The sequence below is a fragment of the Myxocyprinus asiaticus genome, chromosome 22 (assembly GCF_019703515.2).
Source record: "Myxocyprinus asiaticus isolate MX2 ecotype Aquarium Trade chromosome 22, UBuf_Myxa_2, whole genome shotgun sequence".
Taxonomy (NCBI): Eukaryota; Metazoa; Chordata; class Actinopteri; order Cypriniformes; family Catostomidae; genus Myxocyprinus; species Myxocyprinus asiaticus.
In genome coordinates this window covers 44,428,659-44,451,256 of record NC_059365.1, presented here as the reverse complement: position 1 = coordinate 44,451,256, position 22,598 = coordinate 44,428,659, and the positions used below count along the sequence as shown (strand labels likewise).

General features: G+C 36.7%; 2 protein-coding genes across 2 annotated transcripts in view; one reads left to right on the top strand and one right to left on the bottom strand.

The window, feature by feature from the left end:
* The first annotated feature begins 1,599 nt into the window (after positions 1-1,599).
* Positions 1,600-13,185, top strand: atoh8 (atonal bHLH transcription factor 8). The gene is made up of 3 exons (XM_051650431.1): positions 1,600-2,490; positions 5,101-5,292; positions 10,589-13,185. The coding sequence occupies exons 1-3, from the start codon at positions 1,894-1,896 to the stop codon at positions 10,592-10,594; spliced, it is 795 nt and encodes a 264-aa protein (XP_051506391.1). The 5' UTR covers positions 1,600-1,893; the 3' UTR covers positions 10,595-13,185.
* Positions 5,466-22,598, bottom strand: part of st3gal5 (ST3 beta-galactoside alpha-2,3-sialyltransferase 5) — a 41,335-nt gene continuing 24,202 nt past the window's right edge. The window contains exon 7 of the mRNA XM_051650374.1: positions 5,466-6,353. Coding sequence (XP_051506334.1) covers positions 6,294-6,353 — 60 coding nt within the window. The 3' untranslated portion in view covers positions 5,466-6,293. The remainder of the gene's footprint in view (positions 6,354-22,598) is intronic.

Here is a 22,598-nt window from a genome sequence, read left to right as displayed (position 1 = left end):
GTCATGGGTTGTTCTCACTGCTACCATCAGGTAGGCGGTATCGCAGCATCAGGACCCGCACCAGCCGACTCCATGATAGCTTCTTCCCCCAAGCAATCAGACTTCTGAACTCTTGATCTCTCATGATCAATATACATCAGCACTGCACTTTATTACCCTTACTCTTATATCTCACACCGGACTGTCATAAATTATATTATTATTATTATATTATGTCTCTCTTAACAACTGACTATCAACCGACAGCCTGAATGTCAATACAGTACAATACTGTACATTCTATATATATATATATATATACTTTTTTTATATATATATTTTAATTTTTAATTTTTATTGAATAATGTGTATCTATATAGTAAAAAAAAAAAAAAAAAAAAAAAAAAAAAAGTGTATTGTATACTGTACAGTGTATGTTATTATTTGTATATTGTTGAGTGTAATTATGTGTATAACAGATGTTTAAATTGTGTTGTGTTAATTTGATGTTATTGTAAATTGGTATATGTCTCATCACTGTCACGACTGCTATGTTGATTGGAACTGCACCCAAGAATTTCACACACCATTGCACTTGTGTATATGGCTGTGTGACAATAAAGTGATTTGATCTGCTGTGAGAAGGTTCAACCTTTGTTCATCAAATTGACTCTTTGCATAATATGCTAGGGTGAATGTATTTTGTTTACTTGTTTACCCAACAGCTATTACTTAAGTTGTTTTTCAGTTTGGAGGACATAATTCACAAAAATATCCTTATTCAATTAGGTGTTTGGAAATAAACATGCACAGCTGCTAGAGAACATAAGCATTTATGCAACTGAAATTTTGCATCAAAGTCTTATAGACAATAGTAACTGAGATATAGCCCTCTGACAACTAGCCCTGCTCATCCTATTTATGTTTATGTAATCTATAATATTTTTAAAATAAATAAATGGCCTTTTAAGAAGTTTTCTGATACTTCATGTGTTAAAGGTAACTTTTTTGTTTGTCATTTGAACTTAAAGTGACATCTAGTGGCTTGGATGCAGCATCATTCAAAATCAATAGTTTTCAATTACAGATGCCATTGTAGAAATTCACTATTCACTGTCAGCGATGATTAATTTAATCCGAGAGTGAAGGTGTCAAATAACAGGACAGTTACTAAGATTAAGATAGCAGTATTTGGCTGGTCATGTGATCTGAACATGACAGCCCCCATGAGAGGACCCTCTCAATGTAGATTTAAACCGTTTTTATAAAGTTACTGATATGACTAGAGTCCTCATCTCGTGTGAGGGGTCATGATTTTATGCATATGTAAAATTCATTTAATGAGGAAAAAATTACTGAGTGCACCTTTAAATATTAGACTAGCCAAATCCCTAAACGTTAACCATGACATCCGTTTTAGTTCTGTGTCAAACGACCTGCTTTTTACACAACGGCTGATTTAAGTTTGACATATTGTCTTAGATTTGACTTATTTAAAAGGTTTTCAGAGGGAATGCTTTCACTGGTAATGTGTCAGCTCCAGGTTTTATTTTGGGCGGACTCTCGGCGGCGCTGACTTTTATCTATCTCACCAACAGGGGCTTCTGTGTTAACTGAGGCTAAATAAACACAGATGAACTGTCGAGCACATTCACAAAAAAATGTTCTGGCAATGTCTGCTTGACTTCATAAGACTGTTGGAAACCACAGGAGAAGCACGTCACCTCGAAAAATACACTGAGATGGGGTTTTAAACAAGCGAAGCAGACATGTTCCTCCTAGAAGACATTTCTGCAGTCATTGAACACTTATTTTAACACTTAACGCTTGTTATTTGTGAATTACCTCTCATCGATATTTTTCCTTTCCTTTTTTATCGGACTTTTAAACAGTCTCGGACTGTGGGCAGCGGAAATGAAGAATCCACATCTAATCAATAGTCATTGCAAGATCCTAAATTCGGTGTCTGGAGACAAGAAATTAAAACGGAAAGCCAGAGATCCAATTAAGTGTGTCAGTGACGGTAATTTACATTACTTTAAGTTGTACAAGAACTCGCATCTCGTGGACGAGACCCTGGGAAATAACTGTGTAAAGGAGCCGCATGATGTGGAAATAATCGCACCGAGGGATGACATCATCGGACACGATATTTTCAATAGCGCTCTCGATATGAGAATTAACACCGGGATTACTGGAGACATGTCCGACTCGAAACAGAGGTCCATCTCCGACAAGACTGTCCAAAACAAAATAGCTAAAACAAGCACAGACGTTTCGGGTTTGAGCAGTCAACAGGTTTTTGTGTTGTCTCAGCGCGCAGTCTCGCAGGCGCCTACAGGCAGCGACAGGACCGAGTCCGTGGAATCACATAGGAAACGCGCGGGAGAGCCGTCTGGCGTCGTCACGGAAATCAAAGCCATTCAGCAGACGCGCAGGCTACTAGCGAACGCGCGAGAGAGGACGCGGGTGCACACCATCAGTGCAGCCTTTGAGGCGCTCAGAAAGCAGGTATATTGCCACTGCATTACTCCGGTGCAGTATGAAATGTCAGTGTCTTCTCTCCTGTGCAGAATAATGTACTCTATTCATACCATAAATCCATAAGGCTCTATCACTGTCGAGGCCAGTAAAACAAATTATATACAGTACAAGATGAAACATAAAGTGCAATGACAGTTTGCAAAAAAGAAGAAGAAGAAATAATTTCTTATTTTATAACTTCTCTTGGTTTGAGAAATGTGATTTTTTTTTTTTTTTCAATCACAATATTATGATATTGATTATTGGATAACACACTACATGAATGTTTCTTTTGCTAAGGGTTAATAAAGGGGTTCATTGATAACTAATAAGCGGTTTACAAAAGCATAATAAATCATTGATATACAGTTATAACAGCATGAATAAAAATGGAGACTTTCATGCAATACTTGCCAAACAGTGAGCCATTTTACCTCACATGTTACAAATGCTTAATAACACTTATTCAACATTAGAAAGCTATGACAATGAACCTTAATGTAAAGTGGACACATATGAAATTTATTACAGAGTTGCCAACATTAGAAACGTATGTACATAAAGTTAAGTATGGTTTAATGTTCATCAAGCTTTGTTATAAACTGTGAATAAGCACAAAGACCTGAAAAGTGTTTTTCCAGAGGACTTTAGGAAACTATAGTACTAGGTAAGTTGTGACACCACTCGTCATGATGTCAAAAGAATGGTGCCACTCCAAGGAAAGTGACAACAGAGGTGACACATTACAGAAATAAATGACATAGCCTAATCCCTTCTTTCAATCTCACTTTAATTGTCTATATTTGCCTTATGACATATATCATGAGGGCATTTTATGTTTTTGATTAATAAATGTATTTATTAAGCATTTATAAAATGTGAGGTAAAAAGGGCTCACTATCTGGCAAATATTGCATTAAAGTATTGCATTCATGTTGTTATATCCGCACATCACAGATTTATAATTATATACCCCTGTATAAACCGTTAACAAAGTGAACATTCATGTAAGTGTCATGAATGTACAAGATAATTGTAAGAAAAAATATAGCTGCAAGCAGTGATGACGGGCCCAAGCACCATGGGTCCATTTCCATCCGGTGGCTTTCGGAAAACAATGCAAGGTGGACACATGCATTTGGCATTTGACATTATTCTAAACCATTTTGAAGCAATTTGGGTAAATATAAGAGGACTATTTTAAAGTCTTTTGTAAGAGCCATACTTCCTGCTGCCAGGTGGTGGTTCTATGGCCGTGACCCAAAATAGTCAAATCCATGTCATTTGCCCCCAAAACTAAACATACATCTCAATTTTTATCTCAATCAAACATTGTACACAGAAGATATGAGACACTTCCTGTTTCCCATTTTTTGCCATTAATGCCTCACCATGGCAACACCGTTCGATATATCAAAATCTGTTCGTAATTTAGCATCTTCAGTGTCTTGCATAATGTTGTCTAAATGTGGTGACAGTCTCATGAATCACCTAGGAGGAGTATTTAAAAGGTCAGAGACTGCAATATTAAAAAAAATCCAAAATGGCCGACTTCCTGTTGGGCAGACCTAATGACTATAATTATGAAAGTTGTCCGGCTTGATGAGAGCTATATATGTACCAATTTTGGGGACTGTAGGTGAAAATGGGGGTGCTACAGAGGCCGTCTTACACACCCATTTAAAAGGACCCCCCCCAACATGCCCATGCGTGAACTTTTGCCCAGACCTAATGGCCAACAACTGATGTGTGTGCAAAATTTCATGAAATTTTAAGCATGCTAAGTGCCTCAAAAATACCCAAATATAGGAAGAAAGGAATAATAACAATTAATGCATTGCCATGGTAACAGTATTTAAGATATCAAATATCCCTTTACAAATTTACAGCTGAATTTTCATAAAAATCATATAATGCACACAGAAGATATAAGGAACTTCCTGTTTCACATTTTTAGCCATAAATGTATTGCTTTGCCATGGTGACTACAATGTCTTGGCATGATGTTGCACAAATTTGGTGCCAGTCACAATCCCAGTTACTAATAGCCTAGGTAATGTACTTAAAAGTAATTAAATTATTTAGAATTTGTTAACTGTAATCTGATTACTCGAATTTAAAATCCTTAACACTTCCTTTTGACAAAAAGTAATTAGTTACAGTAACTAATTACTTTTTCACATAAATCCCAACACTGCTTATTCCATTCAATACAATACTTAAACCTGTAAAATGCATCTTTCATCTTTTTCCTATTTAAATCATGGTTAGTTTTAGGGTTTGGGTAAGGGGGTACTCTATATGATTAGGTGTAGGTTTGGGTAAGAGGTTGAATTTAGAAAAAATCTTATTAACATCATTCATCGGTTCATATACTTTTCTCTATGGGGGTAAAAGTCATACTTTTTTGTACAATCCAACTCATACGATTTCGCCATCTCATAATATTTTTATGATTTGTCATGAGACCAGGGTTGTATCTATTCTCTACCAACTGTACTTTTTGAGGCATTAAGTCCTCATAATCATTACATAGGAGCGATTTTTACACCCATGCTGTGTTTTCTCAGATTTGAATGCTCCAATCCCCTCTTACAGGTACCCTGCTACTCTTATGGGCAGAAGCTTTCCAAGCTGGCTATATTAAGAATAGCTTGCAACTACATACTGTCCCTAGCTCAGCTTGCAGACCTGGACTATACCCCAGACCACCGCAATATGAGCTTCAGAGAGAGTGTGGAGCAGTGCACTCGAACTCTACAGGCCGAGGGACGCTCCAAGAAAAGGAAGGTAAATAGTTGTGGGGAAGATGTTTTCCAGGGTCTAATGAAGGAGCTCTGTATCCTGTGCACAAGGCCCAAGCACACTACTGATGTGTGGTTACAGTATATGATGAAACCAAGAAACTAGGACTTTCCCTCTCATATTTAATTGGCCATGTTAGTGTGAGTATTTGCTAGTAATGAAGTCAAGTCATTTTTATTTGTATAGCGCTTTTCACAACACACATCGTTTCAAAGCAGCTTTACTGAAAATCATGCATTAACAGAAAATTAAACTGTAATACATAAAGTCTTTAAGTGATCATTGTGTAATTTGATTAGATATGATTGTAAATGGTGTATAAAAATTAAATAATTAATTAATTGTATTTAGAACCCCAGTGAGCAAGCCGAAGGTGACTGTGGCAAGAAACACAAAACTCCATAAGATGTTGGTTAATGGAGAAAAATAACCTTGAGAGAAACCAGGCTCACTGTGGGGGCCACAGTGGCTAAACAGCATGAATATAATGCCAATATTAGTTATTTCTGTGCAGTGCAAGTCATGGTTTAAAATGTGTAAACTAAGTAAGTGTTAAGGTCATTGTTTAAAAAAAGATTTTTTATGAACTGTAAGATTAATGACTAATGTCTTTGAAGTCCATCCTGGATTAACTGCAGAAGTTAACATAGATGCATTGTCCTTGTTAGTTGGCTGATGAAGGGTTTTGTTGGCAATTATAGTGCCAACAAAACTATAATGATAGTCTGTGTATTCCATTTCAAGAGTGTAGTCCATCAATAGATAAAGGTGATGCAGGCAGAGATCAGTGAGGTGCATTGCAGTTCAACCGGCAGGTTATTTCAGTGAGGGTCGGTGGGGTGCATCCTAAGACCACGGTTCAGGCAGTGGCATATGAAGTATCCAATGTCTTACAGTTGGAGTTGGCATCAGTTCATCCACTGAAGTCCATCATAAAAGACTGAAGTGATGTCTGGCTGGCACCGGCTGTAGTTTGTCATCATCACTCAGCGACACGCGCAGTGGAGTCCGATACCAAGCCGTAACGGAGCTGGATCTGACCGGCTCTAGTAATGGAAACAAATAGAATAATATTAGAATAGATAATAATAATAATAAAGTTATCTGTAATCATTTTGGGGAAGAAAACATGCCATCTGAAGTTATAGCATAGTGTAGGTATGCTACAGTACATGTTTGACCACTTCGAGCAGAGCTCAAACCCATGCTTCTCATGTGAATAATGACATTAGCCAACCAAACTGAATAATTATAGACTGGGTAGCAGAAAGTTAAGACAGAACAGTATTTCGTATTCTTAGGCATAATTCTGTCATGCTATCCCTTGCATATTTTCTGTAAGGGATAGTAGTAACCAAGGCACAACATACATTATGTGTATATATATCAATTAGAAGGTATTTCCCCTCTGCCTAAGAATGATCCCATTAAATTAAATTATCAACTTTTGTCAGAGGCAGGACTGGGTGTTTCGCCAGCTACACTGAGAAAGTTTCCTGGGTGAATAAATGGAGTGATTGATTTTTTTTTTGTGGGGAGTTTTATGATAAAGGCATCTGTATATTGAGTCTCAATTTCCTGCAGTGCTCTCCTGTATCTACATGTGTGTTCCCTCAGTAAGGATGATTGTAGTGCTGAATGGCTGGTGTGCTAATTTTTATTTTTTTCTGTTCAGTGAGCTGCTCATTTTCCCTGATCCTCTCTTACTTTAGAAAGGTTTTTTGGGGAGGGTAAGGTTGTTTCATCAATCTTAGCACAGGCTTAATCTTTCATCATAAAGATATATTTCATCCATAATTGAACATTCTGGCATCACCCTCATGCCGTTCCAAACAAGGGATGTCAAAATTGCCAATACTTCAGTACCAAGTTGATACTGAGTACACGACTTAATCTGGAATACAAGTGCTGTCACAAGATTATTTGAGTGCATGCTCTGTTACCCCTTTTACACCAAAATGCTGCGGATTGTCGTGTCAGAGCCATAGCTCGACCATGAGCTGAGAAGCGATCAGATGAGTGCTCATGCTAAATGCGGTCACGTGGCTGTGCTCAATGGTAAAATGTGCTTCAGATGCGGTATTTATGTAAACACAGTCGAGTGATTGCAAAGAGGTGGAACAAAAACAATCAGGTATGTGTCTAAATATTGGATCTGAGCATTAGGCTGTCAATTGACCCTTCACTAAACTCCATCCCCCTTGGTTACCATTGCTCGCTCTGACAAGCTTTAAAGAACTTCTCATAGGAATTAATGGGAGATTGCCGTGAATGGCGCGTTTTTTGGCAAGATATTCTCAAATGATTGATAATATTCTTACGTGAGCTGGAATGAAGAGTGACATTTTAAAGCATATTTATCTGAAGTTTTTTGTAAAAGAAATGGTTAAACTATATAGTAATTTAATTGAAAACTGTGGAGAATGTGAATCAGAATTGAGGCAAATGATCACAGTCACTTGAAAAGAGAAAAACGTCATATGATGGTGATTACACACCTATAACTTCAGTAAACAGAACTACTCATAATGTCTCAAAACATACTCACTATGATGCTGTGAACTCTTTATTTACTATTGCCTTTACTATAACCTGAATCAATACATTAATTAATGTTAAGTTATTAGCTTTGATTTTCCTTGTAGCAAATGTAGGTATCCTAACTGATTTTATGCAGTACATTATACATGTTCATTTTAGAATGAGGGCTGACACAGTTTAATCCATAGCATGCTCTTCTCGAGATTTATTTAAATGTTTTAAAAAAGAAAGATTTTTTTTTTTTTTTTTTATAATTTCTATAAAATTCAGCTTAAAACAACTCAAACACACACTACTCCTGTAGACTCTTGTTGGAAAAAAGCAAAAGCTTGTCAGAGAAATGGCTGACAGCAGAAATGCTTTTAAGGCAGGGTTTAGCGAAGGGTCAATTATGTGTTAATATTAATCAAACAACAATACTATTGAAAAGAAAAGCACTCATTGTTCTTAATTTATGTTTTTATTTTACTTTATACTTAGTTCTTTATTATTATACTGCAACTGTTTACCAGAATAATTACTTTAAAAAAGACTTGAAGCAATGTTTACTTGAGAAACACATGAAGGAAACATGCAATTGTTTTATTGTATTATTTACATTGATATTTTACTTTTTTAATTAGTTAAAGGAGTGTGTTCAATAGCATATTGCCTATTTTTTTGGTGGTATCGAAACTGGTATGTATGACCTTTCTTCCGTGGAACAAAAAAAGAGATGTTATGCAGAATGTTAAGGAATTGACACTCTTAGTCACCATTCATTTAGGAAAGAGATGAAAGTGAATGGTGACTTACTGGCAGTGTTGGGTGTGATGCATTACTAAGTAATTAATTACTGTAATGACTTTTCATTGAAAAAAGTAAAGTAAGGGATTACTCTTAATTTTTCAGTAATTTAATTACAGTTACTTCTGATATAATTACGTTAAATACTGTATAGACTATAGAACAATTCTATATGAAACAAAAGTGAATTTAAAATCAAAATTTAACATCTCATGTTAAAATATGTTTTCTAATTTAATGCTGCCCCCTTACATTCTTTGGCCAATTCATGAATAATAAATTTTATATGATTTATTTGAAAGAATTAAAAGAACAGTTTCATGTCTATCAAATCAAATCAAATCAAATCACTTTATTGTCACACAGCCATATACACAAGTGCAATGGTGTGTGAAATTCTTGGGTGCAGTTCCGAGCAACATAGCAGTCGTGACAGTGATGAGACATATACCAATTTACAATAACATCAAATTAACACAACACAATTTAAACGTCTAATATACACATAATTACACACAACAATATACAAATAATAAAGTCTATACTTGTATTTTTCATCTGGTCGAGGTTGATAAAGGATTTAGAAAGTAATTAGTAATTAGTAATGCAGTTACTTTTCGGACAGAGTAATTAGTACAGTAATCTAATTACACTGTAGAAGATGTAATTAGTAGTTAGTATTTAATTACTTTTTTAGAGTAACTTACCCAACACTGCTTACTGGTGGTGAAAAAATTCACCATGATGATAGTCATTCTGCCTAACATCTTTTGTGTTCCACGGAAGGGAGTAAAACGGGTTTGGAACAACACGAGAGTGAGTAAATTATGACAGAATTTTCATTTTTGAGCGAACTATTCCTAAACAATCCAAAGCGTTTTAAGTAATCCACAAAACAACAACAATGACAGCAAATATGTGGTGTGACAAATCGAACCATTGACTGATAGCTGCTGTAAAACAACATGAATGCACAACTGTGTACTGTGTACTTCATTTGTTAGGCATGAAGTGTCTTCATAAAGCTCAACAGATTATGTGCAAAGGCCACTTTCCACCTCTATGTGAGCTAATACGTTCCTTCAGCAAAGCACACTGAAGAGGAAACGGGTCGAGTGCCCCCCCCCCCCCCCTCAGAGCCAGACACCAGATGTTCGCAACACTAGCTGGGAAGTCCTGCTGGCGCCACTCAGGGCAGAGGGCAGAGGGAAGGCACGCGAGCCAGAGCCCAGAGAACTCACTCGCTACAGAAATTGGCACATTCCCCAGCGCGCTCTTGGCTGACTCCCCAGTTCTCCCTTAGCCATCTGTTCTAAAAAAACACTTTGAAATAAAAAACACCGATCATCACTCTCGGAGGATACGGCACCAAAGAGCAGCTGTTACAGACGCGAGGGGGGAATGGGGGGAGGGTTAGGAGGAGGGGCGCCATCCGAGAAAGAAATCCCTTTGTCAAGCAGAGCCAGTGAGTCTGAGGGGAGAAATGTTTTGGCACAGCCGACGATGAAAAGCAGTGAGTGAACATGGAAATGTGTGGGATTGTTGCAGTTCTGCAGCATTTTTGATACACTCAGAAGTATGTGTCCATTTACAAACAATTATACCACTATCTTGTCAAATGCCTAGTGCAAATGTTGTCTTTTTAATGTTTTGTTTGCACTTTTTTAGTTTTTGATTTCTTGCATTAACCCAATTCTGTCATCATTTACTCGCCCTCATGTTGTCCCCAACTCGTATGTCTTTCTTTCTTCCATGGAACACAAAAGGAAATATTTAGCAGAATGCCCAAGCTTCTCTTTTCCATACAATGAAAGTGAATGGTGACCATGGCTACCCCTGGTCCACTTTCATTACAGAATTTTCGTTTGGGGGTGAACTATGCCTTTAACAAATATGACATAATTAAGACAATAATGATGATTATCTAACTTTTTGTTGTTGTTGTTCACAACAGGAATAAAATGAAGAATGTATTCTGTGGCTTTGGAGAAAGAAGGACCTCAATCCACTATAAAATGAAGACACTATACCCATGAAGAAGCATCCTGCAATTTAATTAACTAAAATGCAAAGAGGGGTGTTTTATAGTAAACACTGTGCTGTTGATTTTACAGTTGTCAGTGTTGAAAACAAACCTCTATAAACTAGGGTCTAAGTATGCTATTGCTAACTTTTGTATAAATGACCCCCCAGGACTAAAAGACTGTGCTCTCAAATTGATTAACTGAGGTATTTCTTAATATTCATATACAGTTTTACAGACGATTTACAACATTTTAGTAAATCCCATATTTCTCTGTTGGTCAAAAATATCATGCCATGTGCCAATCTCTAATGAATCTATCAAGACTTCATGAATGAATCTTTCTTGTAAATCTCTTCATATAATTATATTATTCTTCATTCAATCAAATACACTATATACATTGATGTAAATGAAAATGGTAAAAAACTACTTTAACACTCATCTGCTGTCTTCCATTGAGCTTTAGTTTATGTTAATCTAGGAAACTGAACCATTCTGAGCTGTGGTTTAGTCAGCCAGTTTCCATGCCATGTTTTAGTCTGTATCAGGACCATTTACTATCTAACTTGTAAATGAGGTATCATACAAAGATACATTTACACATATATAACTTTGTTTTGGGTAAATAAACCAGTCAGTTCAATCAGAAAAAAACTTTGTCAATGTAAAAAGAGATAGCAAAAAAAAAATAAAAATAAATAAGCAGTATAGTGGCAAGAAAAAGTATGTGAACCCCTTGGAATTAACTGGTTTTCTGCATTAATTGGTCATAAAATGTAATCTCAGCTTCATCAAAGTCACAAGCACAGACAAACACAGTATGCTTAAGCTAACAACAAACAATTATAATCTCTCATGTCTTTATTGAACACATCCCATTAAACATTCACATTGCTGTGGAAAAAGTAAGTGAACCCTTATTTACAGTAATAACCTCAACCAAGCGTTTCCGGTAGCTGCGGATTAGACTTGCACAATGTTCAGAAGGAATTTTTTTAACATTCTTCCTTACAGAACTGCTTCAGTTCAGCCATATTCTTAAGATGTCTGGTGTGAACAGCTCTCTTGAGGTCATTCCACAGAATCTCTATTGAGTAAAGGTCTGGGCTCTGTCTGGACAACATCTAAAGGTGGATTTTCATTTTTTAAGCCATTCTGTAGTGGATTTACTTCGATGTTTAGGGTCATTGTCCTGCTGCATCACCCAGCTTCTACTGAGCTTCAGCTGGCGCACAGCCACCCTGATATTATCCTGTAGGACAGTGGTTCCCAACCCTGTTCCTGGAGGTATCCCAACACTTGCACATCTCTCTTATCTGACACAACCTGTTCAGGTCGTAGAGTCTCTACTAGTGAGCTAAAGAGTTGAATGAGGTGTGTTTGATTAGGTATATTAGATATACAAAATGTGCAGTGTTGAGGGGTCTCCAGGAACAGGGTTGGGAACCACTGCTGTACGATATCTTGATAAACTTGGAAATTCATTTTCCCCTCCATGATGGCAAGCGGTCCAGGCCCCAAAGCAGCCCCAAATCATGATGCTTCCTCCACCATACTTCACCACTGGGATTATGTTTTCATGTTTGTATACGGTGCCCTTTTTAAGACATACATAGTGCTGCATGTTCTTCCCATACAATTCAATCTAGTTTCATCAGTTGACAAAACATTTTCCCAGTAGCGTTGTGGATTATCAAGGTGGTATTTTGCTAACTTCAGGCATGCAGCAATGTTTTTGTTGGAAAGTAGCGGCTTCCTTCGTGGTGTCCTGCCATGGACACCATGCCTATTTAATGTTTTCTGTATGGTAGACTCATGAAAAGAGATGTCAACTAGTTCCAGTGATTTTTTTCAAGTCTTTAGCTGTCACTCTAGGGTTCGTTTTTACCTCATTGAACATTCTGTGGTGTGCCCTTTGAGTCATCTTGGCTGGATGGCCACTTCTAGGGAGAGTAGTCACAGTACTAAATCATCTCCTTTTATAAACAGTTTGTCTAACTGTGGACATATGAATATCTAAGCTCTTTGAGATAACTGTGTAACCCTTTACAGATTTATACAAAGGAACAATTCTTGATCGTAGGTCTTCTGAGATCTCTTTTTTTGTGAGGCATGGTCTATGTCAGCAGATGCTTCTTGTGAATAGCAAACTCAAAACATTTCAGTGCTTTTTATAAGTCAAAGTAGCTCTAACCCACACCTCCAATCTCGTTTCATTAATTGGATGCCAGGTTTGGCATCTCCTGACTCTAATTAGCTTTACTTTTTTTGGTTAGCTTTTTGTCATTAACATAGGGGTTCGCATACTTTTTTCAACCTACACTGTGAATGTTTGAATGATGTATTCAATATTTACAAGAATATAATAATTTGTGTGTCATTAGTTAAAACAGATTGTGTTTTTTCATTATTGTAACTTAGACTGAGATTTCAAGACAAATTTATTCATAAATGCTGGTAATATCAAAGGGTTTGCATACTTTTTCTTGCCACTGCACCTGGCAAAATAAATAATTTGACCACTCTCTTTACTGGCAACATCTATGTTTTCTTATTTACTCAAAAGTACTTTATCCTATTTTTAAGATTTACGCATTTCAACTTCATAATAAAATTCCATCAAATGGATATTTTTTATGTGTAATGTATATGTAATGTTTAACAAAATAATATATATATATATATATATATATATATATATATATATATATATATATATATATATATATATATATATTTTAAAGATTACTCAATTTGCTAGAATTTTATGAAATTGAAATGTGTAAATCTTAATGTATATATATATATATATATATATATATATATATATATATATATATATATATATATGTATATATATATTTAATAATATTACATATTGGAATAATTTTATTTAGGGATCCATATATTTGACTCCATAGACTCAATATATACAGTATATACTGCATATATTGAGTCTATGAAGTCAAATATATGGATCCCTAATTAAACATAATTCCAATATGTAATATAATTAAATAAAAATTGTATTCCATCTTTCCAGTTCATGTAATACACACCATGATTAGCAATCGTAGCACTTGTAACACATCAGATGTAGTTCAGATATTACCCTAGTTTTGTTTTGTTTAAAAACGATACCAAATATTACATTGCTAGAATTTATGGATATAGAATATCTTTGTATGGTGTTTTGTATATGTACCATATTTCCTTCACAGAAATATCTCTATAACCTTCATCTTTGGTCATCAGGATCCATGTCTCAAGAATTTTATTCACAAAGCAAATTTTCAGATTTTGGCCAGCATTAATTGACCATTAGGAGTACATATGTACTAAATACTGCTCTATAATGTCTTATAACCAACATAGTCTCATGACATCTCAAAATAATTTGTATGAAATGGCTTAATCGTAAGATATCTTATGACTGTGCTTGTAAGAAAAGTTTACATTCCCATACAGACCAACCAATCAACAAACTGAATTTCAAATCGATACAATACAGGCATCAAATTTTTGCAAGCCTATTCAACACTTTATTTTAAGAAAGGAAATGTCAGTGAACTCATTTGATTACTCATTGCATATTTGCTTATGCAATATAAATTACTGATGCGTCAATAACCTGTAATACGGTTTCATTCTGAACCTCGATGTTTTCTTTCTTCCAGGGTGCACAATAGATTTGCTCCTATTAAAATCATGGTTCGGTTTAGGGTTTGAGCAGGGGGTTAGACTTTATGGTTATGTTTAGTTTGGGGGTTAATATTGTTTGTTAGTTTATTTTTCACTATTTGAGTGAAAGTTGTATGTTTTTGTATGAGTTTCTTATGATTTCGCCATATTGTACTGTTATTATGACTTGTCATGAGACAGGGTTGCTTATAACCCCTGCAAACAAAAAATTTGAAACATCTCTCTGAAAAATAAAATCAAATGGTTTAATGCACCGTCTAATTCATTTCACACAAAACTGAAAAGCAAATTCCAATCAAATTGCAGAACTGTATATTATGCGTAGTTTTCAGAATTGTGTTTGTTCTTAGCCAGAATAAGATGCAAAATGGACCAGACTGTATGCTGATAGATGGCAATGCAAAACTAACCACGATTTATCACCTTTAGCTTTTGAGCCAGGCTTTTAACCCCATGTTGTTCTAGAGGAATTGTCCCTTTATTAAGTGTAGTGTAATTTGCTTTGGATAAAAGCATCTATTAAAAAACTATAGTATGCAGTTGAAGAAGAGGAAGCCTCATCTTCCTCATCAGTAGGCCTACTTGCTCCACTACATGAAGAAACATCCAGTTCCACTTAGTGAATCATCAGATCCTCCTGTCCACACTTTGTCTGAAACTGCACATCATTTGGTTTGAGTCCTTCCTCAAAGGCAGATCCTTCAAGGTTTCCTGGAGGGCAGAAGTGTCTTAAAAAACCAATGGGGTGCCCCAGGGTTCAGTGCTTGGCCTAATCCTCTTCTGTCTACACACATCACTGGGCCCATCATAAAGGCACACAGCCTCTTAACTATAGACATGTTCCAACATCTGAGTAGAAAGTCTTCAATTACTTGATTTTAAACAGTATCTCTTGTTTTATCATATGTGCTATCTTTTTTTAAATAAAAGGCACTTGGTTTGATTCTTGGGTAACTAATGCAGACATTTAAAACATTTTAAGTATGATTTAAAAGAACACAAAAGGTGAATTTCTATGTAGTCTTCACTGGGTTTATTTGGCAAATAATAAAAGGAAATAGTGACTCCAGTCTGTGTAGCTTGAAAAAGCATAAAGGACATAAAACCAGTAGAAGTAATTGAAAGACTCATGCACTATATTCTGAAGATATACGATTGTTGATGAACCAGTGTTGGGTAAGTTACTAAAAAAGTAATCCACTACAAAAACATCTACAATTATAAGATTACTTTACTGATTACTTTATTGAAAAAGTAATCACATTACTAATTACTTTGTGTTTAAGTTACTTTCTAAAACTCGTCACAAAAGTTGTTTTTCCGCTCAAATTTAAAATGATGTCGATTTTCTCCTTGTTCAGTGTCGCACACCCTTCAGCTGTCACAGAAACGCAAACAGAAGAACATATGAATTCACATTTGAATTGTATTTCACACAAATTATATATTTATTTGAAATATTTGTAACCCAAGTAATGTAATTAAAAGTAATTGTTTCATTGAAAATCAGTAAATGTAATCTGATTACAAGAATGTAGAATGGGACGTTACACTACTTTTGTGCCAAAAATAGTAACTAGATTACAGTAACTAATTACTTTGTAATCCAGTTACACCCAACACTGTGATGAACAGAACAAAATGAGTCGTTAAATGTAGTTTACTCACTGAAATCAATCATTAATAAAGCATTACAATTAAATATGGTGGCTACGTCGATAACACCAAACCTCATTGTTTCTTACATCATGACAGTCAGGTTTGATGTTATCATTTTAGCCGCCATATTTGACTAACAGTGTTTATTAATTATTTGATTTGAGAGTGAATGACAACTTACATTTCATTCTGTTAATATCACACAGTGATTAAATGGCTTTAAAAGACATAGATATAGCGCATGGGTTGTATATTGATTACTTTTACTTCAGACTGTCAAGCTTGATAAAGGAAAAAAACATACTAAACCACTGTTTCACTGTTTACTTGCACTATATGGCATATAAACCCTGTGAAGACTTTTTCTGGGTGAACTATTACTTTAAGTGTGATGACGTGCTCTACGGTGACGTCATCACAGTCGCGCTAAACACAACGCGCCAGCTATCTGGACTGTTTATATTTACTCATACATCATGTTTTCGTTTACTGTTTCTTCATTGGTACACACTATTCTTTTTGCTGTTCATTCATGTCAGTTTTGGTCCAAGTTCCCTTCAAAAACCACTGTAATATCATGGTACTCTCATTTCTGGATGTAGTTGTGTATGCTCATTGATAGGTGCACATATCTATGGGTATTTCAACTCACTACATCCCATTCATTCATGCAATAGTTTACAACTCCCCATTAATCACACAGAGACATGTTTTGTGACATATACTTTAACAGTTATTCTTTTAACTCAACATTTAAACCGCCATTTAATCAGTTGCAACGTGTGTTTCTCTCACCTCTTCCTGCTTCCAGTGACTCCTCCTTGGAGAGGGCGTGTTCTAGTGAACCCCCATTTTTAGGATAAGGGGGAGTCAATTTTACCAGTGGGGGGTGGGCGTTGTGTGTATTGTTGCCTTTGAGTTTTGAGATGTAGTTTAAATGTATGTTTATTGCTCTTGATTTCCTCTCACTTTGATGTTTGCTTATTGGTTAGTTTGTCCCTGTTATGTATGTTTTGCATATTTAAGGGTTTCATTTACCTTCACATCCCATTGAATTGAGGTGGTAAAATTCAGTCAGTCTGCCTCTGACCATGGGGAGAGAGGGGAAAACATTGTCTGAGCATTTTTCTTTGTTGTAGGGAGTTCACGAAACAAATGAATCTTAGTGTTTATACAAAGCATTTTGTGTGTGTGTGTGTGTGTGTGTGTGTGTGTGTACATATATATATATATATATATATATATATAGCAGACAATTTGCATTTTTCTGCACGAAAGCTGCGCATGGGACGCTCTTGGTCTTTCCAGCATGACAATGACCCTAAGCACAATGCCAAGTTGACCCTCCAGTGGTTACAGCAGAAAAAAGTGAAGGTTCTGGAGTGGCCATCACAGTCTCCTGACCTTAATATCATCGAGTCATTCTGGGGAGATCTCAAACGTGCGGTTCATGCAAGACGACCAAAGACTCTGCATGACCTGGAGGCATTTTGCCAAGACGAATGGGCAGCTATACCACCTGCAAGAATTTGGGGCCTCATAGACAACTATTACAAAAGACTGCATGCTGTCATTGATGCTAAAGGGGGCAATACACAATATTAAGAACTAAGGGTATGCAGACTTTTGAACAGGGGTCATTTTTTCTTTGTTGCCATGTTTTGTTATATGATTGTGCCATTCTGTTATAACCTACAGTTGAATATGAATCCCATAAGAAATAAAAGAAATGTGTTTTGCCTGCTCACTCATGTTTTCTTTAAAAATGGTACATACACTATATTGCCAAAAGTATTCGCTCACCCATCCAAATAATTGAATTCAGGTGTTCCAATCACTTCCATGGCCACAGGTGTATAAAATGAAGCGCCTAGGCATGCAGACTGCTTCTACAAACATTTGTGGAAGAATGGGCCGCTCTCAGGAGCTCAGTGAATTCCAGCGTGGTACTGTGATAGGATGCCACCTGTGCAACAAGTCCAGTCATGAAATTTCCTCGCTACTAAATATTCCACAGTCAACTGTCAGTGGTATTATAACAAAGTGGAAGCGATTGGGAATGACAGCAACTCAGCCACGAAGTGGTAGGCCACGTAAAATGACAGAGCGGAGTCAGAGGATGCTGAGGCGCATAGTGCGCAGAGGTCGCCAACTTTCTGCAGAGTCAATCGCTACAGACCTCCAAAGTTCATGTGGCCTTCAGATTAGCTCAAGAACAGTGCGTAGAGAGCTTCATGGAATGGGTTTCCATGGCCGAGCAGCTGCATCCAAGCCATACATCACCAAGTGCAATGCAAAGCGTCGGATGCAGTGGTGTAAAGCACGCCGCCACTGGACTCTAGAGCAGTGGAGACGCGTTCTCTGGAGTGACGAATCACGCTTCTCCATCTGGCAATCTGATGGACGAGTCTGGGTTTGGCGGTTGCCAGGAGAACGGTACTTGTCTGACTGCATTGTGCCAACTGTGAAGTTTGGTGGAGGGGGGATTATGGTGTGGGGTTGTTTTTCAGGAGCTGGGCTTGGCCCCTTAGTTCCAGTGAAAGGACCTCTGAATGCATACCAAGAGATTTTGGACAATTCCATGCTCCCAACTTTGGGGATGGCCCCTTCCTGTTCCAACATGACTGCACACCAATACACAAAGCAAGGTCCATAAAGACATGGATGAGCGAGTTTGGTGTGGAAGAACTTGACTGGCCTGCACAGAGTCCTGACCTCAACCCGATAGAGCACCTTTGGGATGAATTTGAGGGAAGACTGCGAGCCAGGCCTTCTCGTCCAACATCAGTGTCTGACCTCACAAATGCGCTTCTGGAAGAATGGTCATAAATTCCCATAAACACACTCCTAAACCTTGTGGAAAGCCTTCCCAGAATAGTTGAAGCTGTTATAGCTGCAAAGGGTGGGCTGACGTCATATTAAACCCTATGGATTAAGAATGGGATGTCACTTAAGTTCATATGCGTCTAAAGGCAGGTGAGCGAATACTTTTGGCAATATAGTGTATATTACCAATTCTCCAAGGGTATGCAAACTTTTGAGCACAACTGTGTGTGTGTATATATATATATATATATATATATATATATTAGTATTTTTCTATTTTGTGCACTTTATGTATGTACGAGCACCCTTACCACTGATCACAATAAAACATTTTTTTGGATTATTCCTGTGAATACTGGGCCTTCATATCATCTCCCCTTGACCCTTTCCGGGGACACACTATGACAAAGTGTCCAATTATTTTCTGAGGTCACTGTATATATTTACACAAAATACAATAATAAGACAACAACGAGACTGATGGCACTAAACGTAGTTATCCAATGTTATGATCTGGCCATAACAAGACAGTGGAAAAAACATACCTTCTTTCTTCCAAGTAAACCATTGAGCACCATTCAAGTATCAACCTAACAAGTTCTAAATCACATCTCAGATATTTAATGGACATATATGATGTAACCAAATCAAAACCATTCGGATTGGGCTTTAAGTGTCCACATTAATCTTTAAACATTAGAAAGCATCTGTGTTATTTCATTTGCAAATATAAATGCATTAAAACACTCTTTGCACACAGGAAGACTGAAGAGTGTTTATGCCAGCTGGTTTTAGCTGGAGTTCATTCAGCTCATTACAGTTCCTCAAACAGTTTCGGAAGCCAGAGAGGAAACATTAGTATCCTGTGTAAACACTTCTGTGGAAATCAAATATGTCAGCCAGACATTATACATATATATATATATATATATAATCAAATCACTCAGTATTACTTGTCAAATCTGGTGTGCGACAGTTTTTTGTTTGGGACTTCCCATCAAGCGGCAGGGCAAAGATAAAAAAAATGTTTTTCTCTTCACTAGCAACTGTACTGTTCAATGTAGTTTGTGTAATTGCTCCATCTGTTGGAAGACTACATTAATTGCAGTTAAAAAAATAAAATAATAATAAAGATGTATAGTGAGCATGAAGGTAAAATATGAATATATAATATGTTCCGACAATTCGAGCAGATTTGGCGGAGCAAAAATAGACCAAATACTATGTCTAATATTTTTCAAATACATTACAGCTGATTTTCTGTAAAGCTGAATAAATAATTCTTATTAAAAAATAATGTCCAGCATCCAGGGATAGGTTTACAATTTCTGAGGCCCCAAGCAGCCAACCAACCCGGGGCCCCATTTCGAAAAATGTTGCTAAAAAAAATGACAAAGTTATTTTAAATCATAATTTTAAATTCTTCCTATCAGCCGTTGTAGCCAAGTACATTAATAATGTTTAATGAAATAAAGATCTGGTTAAAGATAATTAATGCATGTTTTCCAGTTTTTACACAATACAGTGATAAAAAGCAATATTTACCTACACATGTTTACAAAACACTTTGTGTACGTGTGTGTGTGTGTGTGTGTGTGTGAAAAGGATGTGCAAAACACTACTTCACCCAGTAACATTTTGAAATTCAGTTGTTACAGTATATATTAATATTATAACCCAACAATTATTTTTTGTCGTCCAGTTTGTCATTATAATATGATACAGTATTATTATTATTACTTTGATGATTTGTTGTATACAATAGTAATATATTACTGTCTTATTTAATTTTTCACCTGGAGGCTGCAGTGTATTGTTCATCATGTTGCAAAAGGCTGTATTTTTTGTAAGCATCGTAAGCAACATTCGTAACAGTATTGTAACAGTAGACATACAAGGCACGGTGGCCCATCAGTACACTAGAGAAGAAAAAAGAAAAGAAAAACAACATTGCCGTTTATCAATCGCTGAAACTTTGCTTGGTGCAGAATAATCTGAAATAATGTTACAAATTGTAACAGTCACCTCTTTGCAGCCTGAACTTGTTCAGAACGTTAAATCTTTGTGACACCTGCGCTAAAAACAATCTAGACGCAGTTCAACGACTGAAACAGAACGCAGGTGTCTCGACATGTGTTTTTGCAATCTGAAGTTATTTTTAACTTGACACAGTCTAAAAATGTGCCGGTCCTACATGAGACACCTTAGAAACAGCGAGACGCGGTACAGCAGTCAAGGACGTTCGTCCAACGCGTGTTTAAATAGAAAAACAATGGAAAAACAGAGCAGAAGCACGCAGAAAACACGTTCTGTGTGAACGGCCCCTCATCCGTTTGCGGGTCCTACTGACCCGAACCCGGCGGCTTCTTGAACCGTTCTGAGACCGAAGATAACAGCGTTTTCGCGCGTGTACCCAGAACAACACGTCACCCCTCAAGCGGTTTTTGCGGAGATTTCCTACTCGGGCCGGGGGGACCCCCGACGTCCGGGGACCCACGCAATTGCGTGGTGGTTAAAACCGCTACTGCCAGCATCATCCTATCACTGCCAACCATGTTTAAATAAAATGTTGCATTATAAATTCTGAATCTATGTACTGATTATCATTGTCCCATGTCTGCCAAACATGATGAGTGGTCCAAACATCATCTGCAGAGTGAAACTGAAATTTTGGTTGGATTTTAGTTTTGCACTTGGCTGAAGGCTATAGGATGCTCCCTTGCTCTCTATTTAGTGATTGACTTAACCTCCAGTGTGCTGTCTGTCTTCACTGGTCTCAGAACAGTTTGAAATACACCTTATTTTCATCCTAACTCCATATAGAGCATCTGAAAGCAAACATTTTCAGCTTTTGGATTAACCCATATATTCTCAATGTGAAAATGTACAGTAAATATATAGGAATGCATTAACTAATGTTAATGAACAGAATTGTATTGCACAGAGATTAAAAAAATAAAATATACCAAAAACGTATACTAAAATGAAGCAAAATGACCCACAGATGTGTTAGTTGAAAGTTATTTAAAATAACCAACATGTTTTTTCTACTTTTGAGGAAATGCAGTATGAGTTTCCAAATACAGTTGAAGTTAGATGTTTTCAGCACATCTACTTTGTGCATGACATGAGTAATTTTTTCAACAATTGTTTACAGACAGATTGTTTCACTTTTCATTGACTATATCACAATTCCAGTGGGTCAGAAGTTTACATACACTAAGAACTGTGCCTTTATGAAGCTTGGAAAATTCCAGAAGATGATGTCATGCCTTTAGACAATTAGCTTCTGATAGGAGTTGTACTGAATTGGAGGTAAACCTTTGGATGTAGTTTAAGGCCTACCTTCAAACTCAGTGCCTCTTTGCTTGACATCATGGGAAAATCAAAAGAAATCAGCCAAGACCTCAGAAAAAATTGTGGACCTCCACAAGTCTGGTTCATCCTTGGGAGCAATTTCCAAACACCTGAAAGTACCATATCCATCTGTACAAACAATAGTACACAAGTATAAACATCATGGGACCACACAGCCATCATACCGCTTAGGAAGGAGATGCATTCTGTCTCCTAGAGATGAACGTAGTTTGGTGTGAAAAGTGCAAATCAAACCCAGACCAGCAAAGGACATTGAGAAGATGCTGGAGGAAACAGGTTGACAAGTATCTATATCCACAGTAAAACGAGTCCTATATCGACATAACCTGAAAGGCTGCTCAGCAAGGAAGAAGCCACTGCTCTAAAACTGCCA

Coding starts and splice junctions, on each gene's coding strand:
- atoh8 (XM_051650431.1), top strand. CDS start 1,894: ATGAAGAATCCACATCTAATCAATAGTCATTGCAAGATCCTAAATTCG. Junction 2,491..5,100: donor TTGAGGCGCTCAGAAAGCAG/GTATATTGCCAC, acceptor CCCCTCTTACAG/GTACCCTGCTACTCTTATGG.